Here is a 12297-nt window from a genome sequence, read left to right as displayed (position 1 = left end):
TTAGTATTAAATGATGAGTCCCTTCAATTTGACAATATATTCAAGATAGACTGTCAGGACCAGTCCTGTGACTAAGAAATGTCTATCGAGTGAACTTGAATGTCAAAAGTTGAAAAAGGTCCCTGGTCGGAGTTTTCTATAAAGATGGACGCATAGAAAACGTTAGACGACTAGAATGCAAAATGACTAGTAGTTCTGTTTCTTGAACTATGTGGACATGGCAATGTCATAATCATTTGCATAGATACTTACTTTGGGAAGACTAGTATCGGACAGACCTATGAAACTTTACTGTAAGAGATGAAAATCTGTCATAAGTAAATTTCATTAAAATTATTAGACACTAAATCCTCAATACCTGAGTGATTTGAGATTACTTGTTTGAGAACTGGTTGCTTTGACGTTGACCAACCGTCGCACCGTAAAAGGAGACTATAAAGGCAACGCTAAGGTAATCACCTATCAAACGAAGTCTAATCTCAAGATCGCAAGATTGGGATTGTCCTCCCATAAATCGGGATGAGATGCTTAAAAGTTGTACAAGGCCACTCGGAGAGCTAGAAACTGTGAAATGCATGATATGGTCGTGCTCGGATGAATCATAGGTTATGATTATCTGTTTATTTGATCAGTTAAGCTCTGAAACCGAGAAACACCTCTGGACATAATAAGGATGACAACTCTTACCTTATGTTCAAGAGCAAGCATCGAGCGACAAAGGAATTAGGAAATGCACACTTGTCCCTAAGGACAAGTGGGAGACTGAAGGAAATAATGCCCTTGGTCCAAGTATGCATTCTATGTTAAGTCTAATAAATGCGGTTCAGTATTAATTAACAAGTTAATAATTCAGTGAGATCAAGTGAGCTGAATGCCTAGCTAGAGGCTGCTTCAGTTCAAGTGGAATTAATGATATTAATCCACAACTTACTCTTGACTGAACCCGTAGGGTCACACAAATAGTACGTAAACGGATCAAGTATTTAATGGCATTAAATACTCTATCTATGGATATTCGGAATCGACGGATCTTGGTTTCAATGGGAGCTGAGATCGTCACAAGCAAGAAATGAATACTCCGGAAACGGAAATATGGATCGTATCGGAAATATAAATATTATCCAAGTCATAGATGTTGCCGGAAACGGAAACATGGTACGTATCGGAAAATATTATCGGAAATGGAAATATTCCCGGAACCGGAAATATTGCCGGAAACGGAAATATTGTCAGAATCGGAAATATTATCGGAATCGGTAAATCATTCCGGAAACGGAAATATTAAATATTTGTTCGAAACGGAAATTAATTCCGGAATCGGAAATATTAAATATTGTTCGTATCGGAAATGAATTCCGGAAACGGGAATTTAATCGGAAGCGTATCGTACGAATTAGCATCGGACGAGGCCCGCTAGACGAAGGCCCAGCACGAAGCCAAGCCATCGCCCAGCGAGCCGCACGCAGCAACGCACGCCTCGACCAGGCCCAGCGCAAGGCCAGGCCCAGCCAAGGGCGCGCGCGCGCGCAGCACCGCACATGGGATGTGCGCCTGTCGTGGGCCACAAGGCCTGCGCGGGTGCACGGCTTGTACGATGCGTGTGCGGGAAATCCTAATCCTATTAGGATTTGTGCAAAGATTAAAATCCTAATCCTATTAGATTTGCTTTGTTATTTAGAGTCCTAATAAAGTTCTAATTAGCAAATCCACATCCTAGTAGGATTACAATTCCTTTTCCATACTCCTATAAATAAGTGCCTAGGGTCACAATTTATGGGACAATTGAAGTATTCAAAGGGTAAGTTTTTGAAAGAAAAATCAGCCATACACTTGCAAACACATAGCCGAAAATTCCTAAGCACCGTAAGGGCGATCCTAGTTGGTCTAACTTGAGGCGGACCCGGACGTACTGTGGACTATCTACGGAGGGACGACATTTGGAGTCCTAAAGACTTGTTCTTGTTCGGTTCGGGCGCAGCTAGGGAAGGCACGCTACAACATGTATGCATCTATTCTATGCTAAATGATTATGTGTAAATAATATGCTTTCCTGGCTTTATGGTTTTTCCGCATGATTTATGAATTGTCATATGTATCGTAACCTAACAATATTGTGACGTCAACAATAAATACAGTAACTTGACTTTTGAAAATGAAATCAATTAGTTAACTAATTGAGGGAACAAGTTAACTAATTGCTGAAAAAAGTTAACTAATTGAGGGAACAAGTTAAATAATTTTTATAGAAAGGTAACTAATTGATGGAAAAAGTTAACTAATTGATGGAAAAAGTTAACTAATTGATGGAAAAAGTTAACTAATTGCTGAAAAAAGTTAACTAATTGATGGAAAAGGTTAACTAATGCATTGTAAGGTTAACAATATTAAATAATTGAGGGAACAAGTTAACTAATTGAGGGAACAAGTTAACTAATTGAGGGAACAAGTTAACTAATTTGATAAACACTAAATTCAATCCAATGTCACTAAAAAAGTTGTTCTTTTGGTGTAAAAGTTCCAAATTCTGTAGGTGCTGTTGACGATGTCCTTATCTCAAAGTATCCTTTTTTTCTTTTACTTCTTCCTTTTGTCTTCACTAGTGGTGGATTTTCAACTATTATTTGTGGTGCATTTGATGATGATGATGATGTAGACGGTGCTATGTTGATTGTGGTTTGTTGTGCTTCAACATCGTCTTGTGCCTTTTGTGTTGCCTCCTTTTCTGCTGCTTTTTCTTTTTCTAGAACCTTATTTATGCTTTCGTTAGCATGAGCATAAGCCTCTTTAAGCACCTATTAGTTAAGATTTAAAGCAAACTAGTTAGACTCTTGAAGTATTTAGTATTTATTGTTATGTATTAGTTAAATAATAGTTATTAAAAACCTTTTTAGCTGAATCACTCCCTTGACATTCAATAACCAAGTTGTACAAATTTCTTGCCATCTCATAACGCCATGGAGTAATTTTTCTCTTTTCTGTTCCATTATCTTCTCTATGTTCCATTCTCTTCCATACTTCACTTTTTGCAAAATTTGTCCACCTTTTTGAAATGTATTGCTCTGGAATGTTGACTATAGAATGTATATGTAGAACTCGTATTGCATGGAAACATAGCCATCCAGCATATTGTGACATCAAAATATTAACTAATTTATGAAAAAAGTTAATTAATTGATAGAAAAAGTTCATTAATTGATAGAAAAAGTTAACTAAGTGATGAAAAAATTAATTAGTAGATGGTACAAGTAAACTAATTGATGAATAAAGTTAACTAATTGTACAACAAACTAACTGAAGTGAATACAAAACTAGGTACCTTAATAGTATAACTAATTCATGGAAAAGGCTAACTAATTGATAGAAAAAGTTCACTAATTGATAGAAAAAGTTAACTAAATGATGAAAAAATTAATTAGTAGATGGTACAAGTAAACTAATTGATGAATAAATTTAACTAATTGTACAACAAACTAACTGAAGTGAATACAAAACTAGGTACGTTAATAGTATAACTAATTCATGGAAAAGGCTAACTAATTGATAGTAAAAGTTCACTAATTGTTAGAAAAAGTTAACTAATTGATGAAAAAATTAATTAATAGATGGTACAAGTAAACTAATTGATGAATAAAGTTAACTAATTGTACAACAAACTAACTGAAGTGAATAGAAAACTAGGTAACTTAATAGTATAACTAATTATGGAAAAAGCTAACTAATTCATAGAAAAATTTCACTAATTGATAGAAAAAGTTCCCTAATTGATAGTGTATGTAAAAATGCAATTAGTTAAGAGCATTAATTAACCTGATTCTTCGAAGTTCCTACAAGTGCATTTAATGGAATTTGTTGTTGGATCAAATGCTACATAATGGGCAGTATGTTCAGGCCAAGATTCATGTTTCACTTTGTAACCAAAGAAATTTCCATTGATGTAGTTGACATTTGAGATCCAACCCATTGCATACTTGAATTCTTTTTCAAAATCTCTAAACAATGTAAGTGTGTAAACATTTGCCGCATGTTTTATCATTCCGACCATTGGAAAATCAGATTTAGGCAAAGCATTTCCACAATCATATTCATTTTGATCTTCTTGATATCTCCAACGATCCATTGTTGCTCCAAAAATGTGAAAGAATTCTGTTAGTGAAGTTGATTTGTTCCCTTTAAATCCAATTGCATTGTTAGTGCTCTCACTCCTGTGTAACAAGATTGAATTAGTTAAACATTCTATTTAATTAGTTAAGCAGGTACAGGAATTAGTTAAGCAAACAAAGGAACTAGTTAAGAAGGTGAAACATTTAGTTAAAAATTTTGTTTAATTAGTTAATCTTTCTGATTAATTAGTTAAGCAGACAAAGGAATTAGTTAAGTAGATGAAACAATTAGTTAAACACTGTGAAGTATTCAAAGCAATTAGTGAAGTATTCATAGTAATTAGTGAAGTATTCATAGCAATTAGTGAATTATTCTGAGCAATTAGTTTAGCATTAAAAAAATTAGTGGACTTCTTTTATTTAAGCATTTACCTTTGTGAAGACAATATTCCAGCTGAGAAAAAAATCTTTGTTCAAAGCTGTACACCATTTTTCTTTTATTGTATAGAGATTTGTAAACCAATCATGATCTTGAAGGTTATACTTAGTAATCATGTCAAACCAAGTGGTTTCAAATTGTTCTTCATTGTAACAACGATATAAGTACTTCTTGAATGTGTCTTTGAATGTATTGTCAGCTTTTAAGTCTCCAAATCTTGACACAACATTCTTTTGTAAGTGCCATAAGCATAATCTATGTCTTGTATTAGGAAATACCTGCAATTTTTTTGATGAATGATGTATTAGTTAAGAATTTAAACTATATAGTTAAGTCAGAACAGAATTCTGTATTAGTTAGGAATCTGAAAATGATGCAAAAAGTTAACTAATTCATGCAAAAAGTTAACTAATTCATGCAAAAAGGTAACTAATATATTATTAAAACAAAAGTTAACTAGTTCATGCAAAAACTTATCTAATTCATTGCAAAAGTTAACTAATTGATTCAAAAAGTTAACTAATGTATGTAATAGGATAACTAATTGATGGAAAAAGTAACTGATGAATGGTTATCAATTTAGTTAAACTTTTCAACTCATTAGTTAAAGACCAGTAGCAAATAGTTAACAATTTTTAGCAATTAGTTAACTATAAAACCCAAATAGTTAATACACTCTTACTTGTTCAATAGCATTTGCCATTGCTTGATCTTGATCTGTAAAGATAGTTATAGGTGCTTTGCCTCCCATAGAGTCCATAAATGTTTCCAATAGCCACACAAAAGTGTGTGTCTTCTCATCAGCAATAAAAGCACAACCAAACATCACATTACTCCAATGGTTGTTGACACCTACAAATGGCGCACAAACTAAATTGTATTTGTTTGTTCTGAAAGTTGTGTCAAAGACACAGACATCACCATATACGTCATAATCTTCTTGCATCATTCCATCCCTCCAAAACATGCTTATTACTTGGTTTGCCTCGTTCACCTTTACTCGAAAATAAAAGTTTGGATCTTCTTCTCCTCTCTTAACTAACATGTTCACAACTGCTTGTGTATCTTTTCCTTCTAGTCTTTTCATTTTCAATCTACATGTGAAATTCATGTGGTCAACTAATGTGTGTCCAACCACCCTTGCGTCACCAGCTTCATTACACATATATCTATAGGAATCTGCTGGTGTTATTCCTGATAGTGTGAGTCCTTCAATTACTTTTCCCTTTTCTTCATCAATTTTTCTTTGTGATCTGGAAATGATGCAAAACGTTAACTAATTGTTGTAAAAAGTTAACTAATATATGCAAAAATTTAACTAATATATGCAAAAAGTTAACTATTTGTTGTAAAAGGTAAATAACTAATATATTATTAAAATAAAAGTTACCTAATTCATGCAAAAACGTAACTAATTGATTGAAAAAGTTAACTAATTTATGAAAAAGTTAATTTATGGTTTTAGGAAGTAAGTAATTGAGGTAAAAAGTAAACTAATTGATGCAAAACGTTAACTAAATGTTTTAAAAAGTTAACTAATGCATGGAAAATGTTAACTAATTTATGAAAAAAGTTAAGTAATTGATGGAAAAAGGTAAGTAACTGTTTTATCTAGTTTATTATTAAAACAAAATTATTTAAACGCTTAAGTAATTAATGTCAAAGCCTAACTAAATATATTTAATGGTTAACTAATTACTTGTATTTTGTTTTGTACCTTTCAAAGTTTTGCAGTGACTCTCTTGTTAAGGCATGATTGTGTTCTATAACATGATGAAAGACTGTAAACTTTCCATCCTTTTGTAACTTCAATCGTATAGATGCGTTGCACCCTGTTCTAGTAAGGTTTTGCTGCCTTGGGTTCTTTGAATGCTCTTTCTGTTTGCTCTCACTTGATACAGCTGCTTCTTCTTTCTTTGTGTTCTTTGTGTTTTCCTTTCTCTTTCCTTCCTTTGAACAACAAAAGTATCTTTCCTTTATCTCTCCCGTTTTTTGATCTCTCCTTAATGTATTTTTTCTTATTGAAAATCCAAGAAGTATTGAATGTTTGTCATAAAGTTCATGTAGTTCATCTACAGTGCCAGTATATCCAGTCAAAGGTCCTCTAATATCATCCTCTGTTACATCGTTCCAAATATCTTTTGAACCTGTAAAATGAACAAAAGTAATAATTAACAAAAGAAACTAATTAGTTACATAATTCAGGAAATTAGTTAACCAATTGAACTAATTGAGAGAACAAGTTAACTAATTGATGATAAAAGTTAACTAATTAAGGGAACAACTTAACTAATTGATGGTACAAGTTAACTAATTAAGGGAACAACTTAACTAATTGATGGTACAAGTTAACTAATTGATGATAAAAGTTAACTAATTGATGATAAAAGTTAACTAATTGATGATAAAAGTTAACTATTTGGTGGAAAAGGTTAACTAGTTGCTTCAAAAAGTTAACTATTTGGTGGAAAAGGTTACCTAAATGATGGTAATGGTTAACTTAGTGAAAAATGAAATTTGAAAAGTAGCTTTAAAAAAAATTAGTTTAGTATTGATATTAATTAGTTAAGTTCTTAAAGAAATCAGTGATTTATTTAAATTAAAAGTTCTTTTATATATTATTTAGTTTATTATCCAATTAGTTAACTATTTTTACCAGTTAGTGATTCTTTAAAGCAATTAGTTAACCAATTTGTTTAGTTTTTTAGCCGCTTAGTTAATTGCACAATCTAATTAGTTACGACAAGTAATCAATTAGTTAACTATATTCATTAAATTAATTTTAAAACCTGAAAAATAAGCTGATGTTGTTTCTCCTATTGTTGCAGAACTTGTTTCAGATGTGTTTTCCTTTGTTCCAGAACTTGTTTCAGTAGTTACTTGCTGCAATGTTGTAAAAGCCCTTTGATTTGGGTTATCAAATTGCGCAGAAGGCTGAAATCGAGAAGGAGGATGAAGATCGCTTTGATAATGGTTATCAAAACGGGCAAGAGGTTGAAATCGAGGAGGAGGATGAAGGTCGCTTTGGTTAGGGTTATCAAATCGCGCAGGAGGTTGAAAACGAGGAGGAGGATGACGGTCGCGAGGTTGAAAAATCGGTGGTGGTAGAAATCGAGGATGTTGAAGGTGGCGAGGTTGAAAATTCTACGGTGTTAGAAATCGAGGAGAATGTTGAAGGTGGCGAGGTTGAAAACTCGGTGGTTGAAATTGTGGCGGAAACATCTGTGTTGGTTGTTGAAATTGTGGCGGAAATAATGGTGGTGGTGGTTGAAAGCCGTCGGCCATGTCTGGTCTGAAAGTTGTCGGCGGTGATTGTGGCGGAAATATCGGTATTGGTGGTTGAAATTGCTCATAGCCGCCGTCGCCCATGTCGGATCTGAAAGTTGTTGGCGGCGATTGCGGCGGAGCAAGCTGAATAATTTCGCGAAATTAGATTAGGGTTTGAGAAAGGATGTCGCTGTTGTGAAGAAGGAAGGAGGAAGGAGGAAGGAGGAAGGAGGAAGGAGGAAGGAGGAAGAGAGAGAAAGAAATATGAGATTTCGTATTTATGTGGAGCGTGAAGCCCACGCGCGCGTGTGGGAGTCAGCGGACTGACAGGCGCGTGGCCGTCAGGCCGTCTGACAGAAAACGCGCTGAAGTTATTATTGGTAGCGAATAAATCGTCTCTTGTTACAATTTTTTGACTTTAAAAGGTCATTTTTTACAAAAAAAAATCCTAAAAATAATGCATATAATCTTGAGGGAAAGATTCGTGATATAAAATTAGGAATCAGTATCCGTTTTAGTTCTCAACTACCGGTAGAATTTTTTGATACCAATTATTCAGAGTTCTTGAACACGAACTTAGAATTAACTAGATTAGATACCGTGCATAGATATCTATAATTATTATTTGACCGTTTCTAATAAAATTTTTAATTGATATATTTATTCTCATTAAGAAAATGTATAATTGATTATTCTTGAACATATATACTTATTTATTTATTTAATATGCAGTATTCGTCCTACTACATGTTGACGTATTTTATATGCTTAATATGCTAATTTAACCAAAATGTTAGGTAAATAACGTACAATATTAGTTCTCCTTGAAAGATTTGTCGCAAATTAGACACAAACTTACTAAAATACTATTTATCTTGTGCGGTTCTTCCAAAATAGCATAATATTTCCACCACTATAATTACAAAAAAATAAAAAATAAATAAAAAAACAAACTATACCACTATTAACCAAATTATTTTACTAAAATGATGTGTTAACTATTTCTACTTTTCTTATTTTTCCTCTTAATTTTTACCATAATTGTAACTATGAGTAATATATGTTTGCAACAAGTCAATCAACAAAGAAGGGTAACAACAACCAGTACGTGCGTGATGCCGGAAACAGGTTGGAATCCCGCCCCCTTTCGCTTGTATCGCTCTCGTGTCGTGGCTCATTCGCACCAAAAGAACTACTCCCTCCGTCCCAGATTAGTTGTTACACTTTCCTTTTTCGTCCGTCCCAGATTAGTTGTTACACTTCTAAATTAGGAATGACCCCACAATTATTATATTGTCTCTCTCTTCCCACTAAAACTTTTTTTGTCCCCACATCCTCTCTCATTCAATTAAAATAATACCCCACTAACTCCTATCACATCTACTTTTTCAATAAAATAACAATTGATAACCAAACAAACACTTATCACCTAAAACTTTGTGCAAAGGTAAGTGTAACAACTAATTTGGGACGGAGGGACTAATAACAAGGGTAACATCTAGGCATCTAGCAGTAGTATATCAGCAATTCTATCTAAAATTACTGAATAAAAAAACCTAACGTTAAATCTTGAAATTGTCCTATTCTGCAATAGAGCTTTTCAATCGACATTGATGATTAAAACTTAGAATTACTATTATAGCCAGCTGAAGATTGTACCTAACAATAGGAATAGTAGCAAAACAAAACTCACAAAATAATTCCAATCTAAAAACAAAAATCAATCAAACAAGTTCAATTAATAACTATCTAACGACATTAATAGTGTAGTGAATTAATGGCGGCTGCAAATGCAATATAATTAAGTTGGATCATTCAAAGGCCCACTGGTTCTCCTTCCTAATCGCGGCCTCCTCTTCTTCGGCGAAGTCGTTCTTGATATGGAAGGTCTTCCTAATCTCCTCCGGGGTCTTGCCTTTGATCATATCGGCCACAGTTTGGCAGGTTAAGTCCAGCAGACTCTTGATATCCAGGTAGTTAGCAGCCAAGATCAAGTCGAACAGGGTATTCTGGTCAACATCAGCAAACTTAGTGTACGGGTGTGCTACCAGCAGGCTGGTAACACCCCCAACCAGTTAAGGATACTGGCCAATAATCCTTACCGGCAGCTATGAATCCTTACCAGCATCTCCAGAAGGCCGGTAGGGAGGCGGCACGTGATCAATCAAGAAGTCAACGGGTCGCTATCAATCGGGTAGGACCCAACTATCCGTACACCCGACCCGCGCCTATATATATGGGCTTCATTTATTACAAAAGGTACGCAATCACAATCATTTTCACTAAACCTAAAATACTTATTACTTACCATATCTGACTTTAGCATCGGAGGGGGGATCCTTGAATCACCCTCGAGGCTAGTTCATCTTTGTTACATGCGCAGGATATCATCAGGATAACAGCACCACACAATCAGCAAGACCTCTCCAACCGTTCCCAATCCTTACCGGAACAATTGGCGCTATAAGGAGGGGACTTCCCAATCTTGTCAAACTAATCAGCCACCATGGATACCAATAACAAAAAATCTAGAAAAAACAACAATCTTCCACAATACGCACTAATCACCCCAACACCAGTAGCACAAACCACGACAGTCAAACCTTCTCTCTTACCTGTCTCAACCAGCCAAATCACGCCACTTCCCAATCCTCCCCCAAAAGTACTCAAATCAAAGATAAGCATTCCCCCCCAGGTTTTAAAAACCCGAACGACGTGCTCATAGAGGATGAGACGTCCTTGGAGGAAAGGGCACAAAATTCTCCATCCCCCCACAGATATAGAGCAACCTCTCGGCGTTGTCCCAAAGGTTCACACCACAACAGCTTCTGAAGGCTTCGGCTGTCATGAAGGCAATGGCTGAACTGTCCTCGGGGAGGACAGAAGGAAATCAGATCGTGGTTACCGGTAGTCGCCCAAGTGCGATGCCAGTTAGGAATCTCTATGAAACACTAGAACATGAAGTTGTGCTACCAGTACAACCAGAACTAATACTTGTCTGCAGTGAAAACCCGAGCAGAAGAAAAAGGCATAGTTCTCGACACAGAGAAAGGTCCACTAGACGCCGAGAGTCAATATCAGAGCAAGAGGGGTCGGTTCCTGCTAGTAGGGAATCGACGCCGTACCACGAGGAGTACATCGTGCAATCTCCACAACCTGGGTGGAATAGATACGAAGGATATATGCCTCATCAGGAGCCGATGAGACGAACCATACATCCCAAAGACTCCCCGCTGTGCAGGGGTATTCTGGAACAGCCTATGGAGAAGGTAAAGATGCCGACGTGCAAATACAATGGGACCACAGACCCCGAAAATCATTCCACCGCCTTCGAACAACACATGATTCTGTATTCTGACTCTGATGCCATGTGGTGCAAAGTGTTCCAAACCACCTTGTCAGGGGTGGCAGCCGATTGGTATAAGAAGTTGCCGGCAGGATCGATATTTAGCTTTTGACAGATACAAGAAGACTTCGTGAGGCAATTCATTAGCAAAGTTGAACAAAAGAAAACATCCGGAGAGTTGATGTCAATCTCGCAAAGGCCGAAAGAGCCACCGAGAGAGTACCTTACCCGGTTTAACAACGAATCCATCACCATACCAGACTTACAGCAAGAAATAGCATTTTTGGCTCTATTGAGAGGAATGCAAGAATGCGAGTTCAAAAGGTACCTGGGAAGAAAATCATTCACCTCGCTGGGGGAGGCCTTGAGAAAAGCAAATGAGCATATCAGAAGTGATGAGTTGATGCTAATATCACCCATAGTGGGAAATCAGGCAGTACAATCGGCCAGGAAGGATCATATTCCCATACAGCAACACAGCTACCGAAAAGATAACAGTAGAAAGGAGGGTCATCAGCAGAGAGGAGGATACCAGAATAGACAGTCGGTAGGGGCTTATCAGGTGTACACTCCACTTAACATCGCTAGAGCCACTGTCTACGCAGTAAACAAATCAGCAGCATGGAGAAAGCCGTTACCGCTGGATGCTCCAGGTAACAATAAGAATTTTTGTGCTTTTCATAATGATCATGGTCATTACACGGAACATTGTAAAGAGTTAAAAGATAACATCGAAGAGCTGGTAAGGAGGGGATACCTGTCCCAGTACAGGGTCCGGCAAGAGGGCCAGGGAGGAAATAATAGGCAGGACAGTTCACATAGTCATGCCCCATACATACCTACTCAGCCGGGGTATTCACAGCCCGCTGGTAGGATTGAACAAGCATGACCACCCCGACAAGAAATCCGGTCATTACCGGAAACGAGTAAAGAAGGGGCTAACAGAGGAAAAAGACCCACTATTTGGGTGATCTCAGGAGGGCCCGTGCATGGAGGTACAGTTAGCGGGGCAATAAAGAATCTAGAGGAGCACCGGCACCTGGTGAGTTACCATAGTGCAAGGAAATGGCCGGAACCAACCCCCTTACCGGTCATCACGTTCACTTCGGAGGATTGTCGCGGCATCATATACCCCCATGATGACC

At 36.5% G+C, this 12297-nt stretch overlaps 2 protein-coding genes across 2 annotated transcripts in view; both read right to left on the bottom strand.

Annotated features, from left to right (window-relative positions):
- Positions 1 to 2486: 2486 nt before the first annotated feature.
- LOC130471350 (protein FAR1-RELATED SEQUENCE 5-like) lies at positions 2487 to 9565 on the bottom strand. The gene is made up of 9 exons (XM_056841410.1): positions 9561 to 9565; positions 9441 to 9465; positions 7329 to 7683; positions 6257 to 6686; positions 5222 to 5792; positions 4621 to 4817; positions 3808 to 4202; positions 2884 to 3071; positions 2487 to 2792 (listed from the first exon to the last, which is right to left on the bottom strand). The coding sequence occupies exons 1-9, from the start codon at positions 9563 to 9565 to the stop codon at positions 2487 to 2489; spliced, it is 2472 nt and encodes an 823-aa protein (XP_056697388.1).
- A 52-nt stretch (positions 9566 to 9617) lies between these two features.
- LOC130471349 (SKP1-like protein 1A) overlaps positions 9618 to 12297 on the bottom strand; it is a 29285-nt gene continuing 26605 nt past the window's right edge. The window contains exon 3 of the mRNA XM_056841409.1: positions 9618 to 9815. Coding sequence (XP_056697387.1) covers positions 9618 to 9815 — 198 coding nt within the window. The remainder of the gene's footprint in view (positions 9816 to 12297) is intronic.

The sequence above is a fragment of the Spinacia oleracea genome, chromosome 4, assembly GCF_020520425.1.
Source record: "Spinacia oleracea cultivar Varoflay chromosome 4, BTI_SOV_V1, whole genome shotgun sequence".
Taxonomy (NCBI): Eukaryota; Viridiplantae; Streptophyta; class Magnoliopsida; order Caryophyllales; family Amaranthaceae; genus Spinacia; species Spinacia oleracea.
This window is presented reverse-complemented; position numbering and strand designations above follow the sequence as displayed.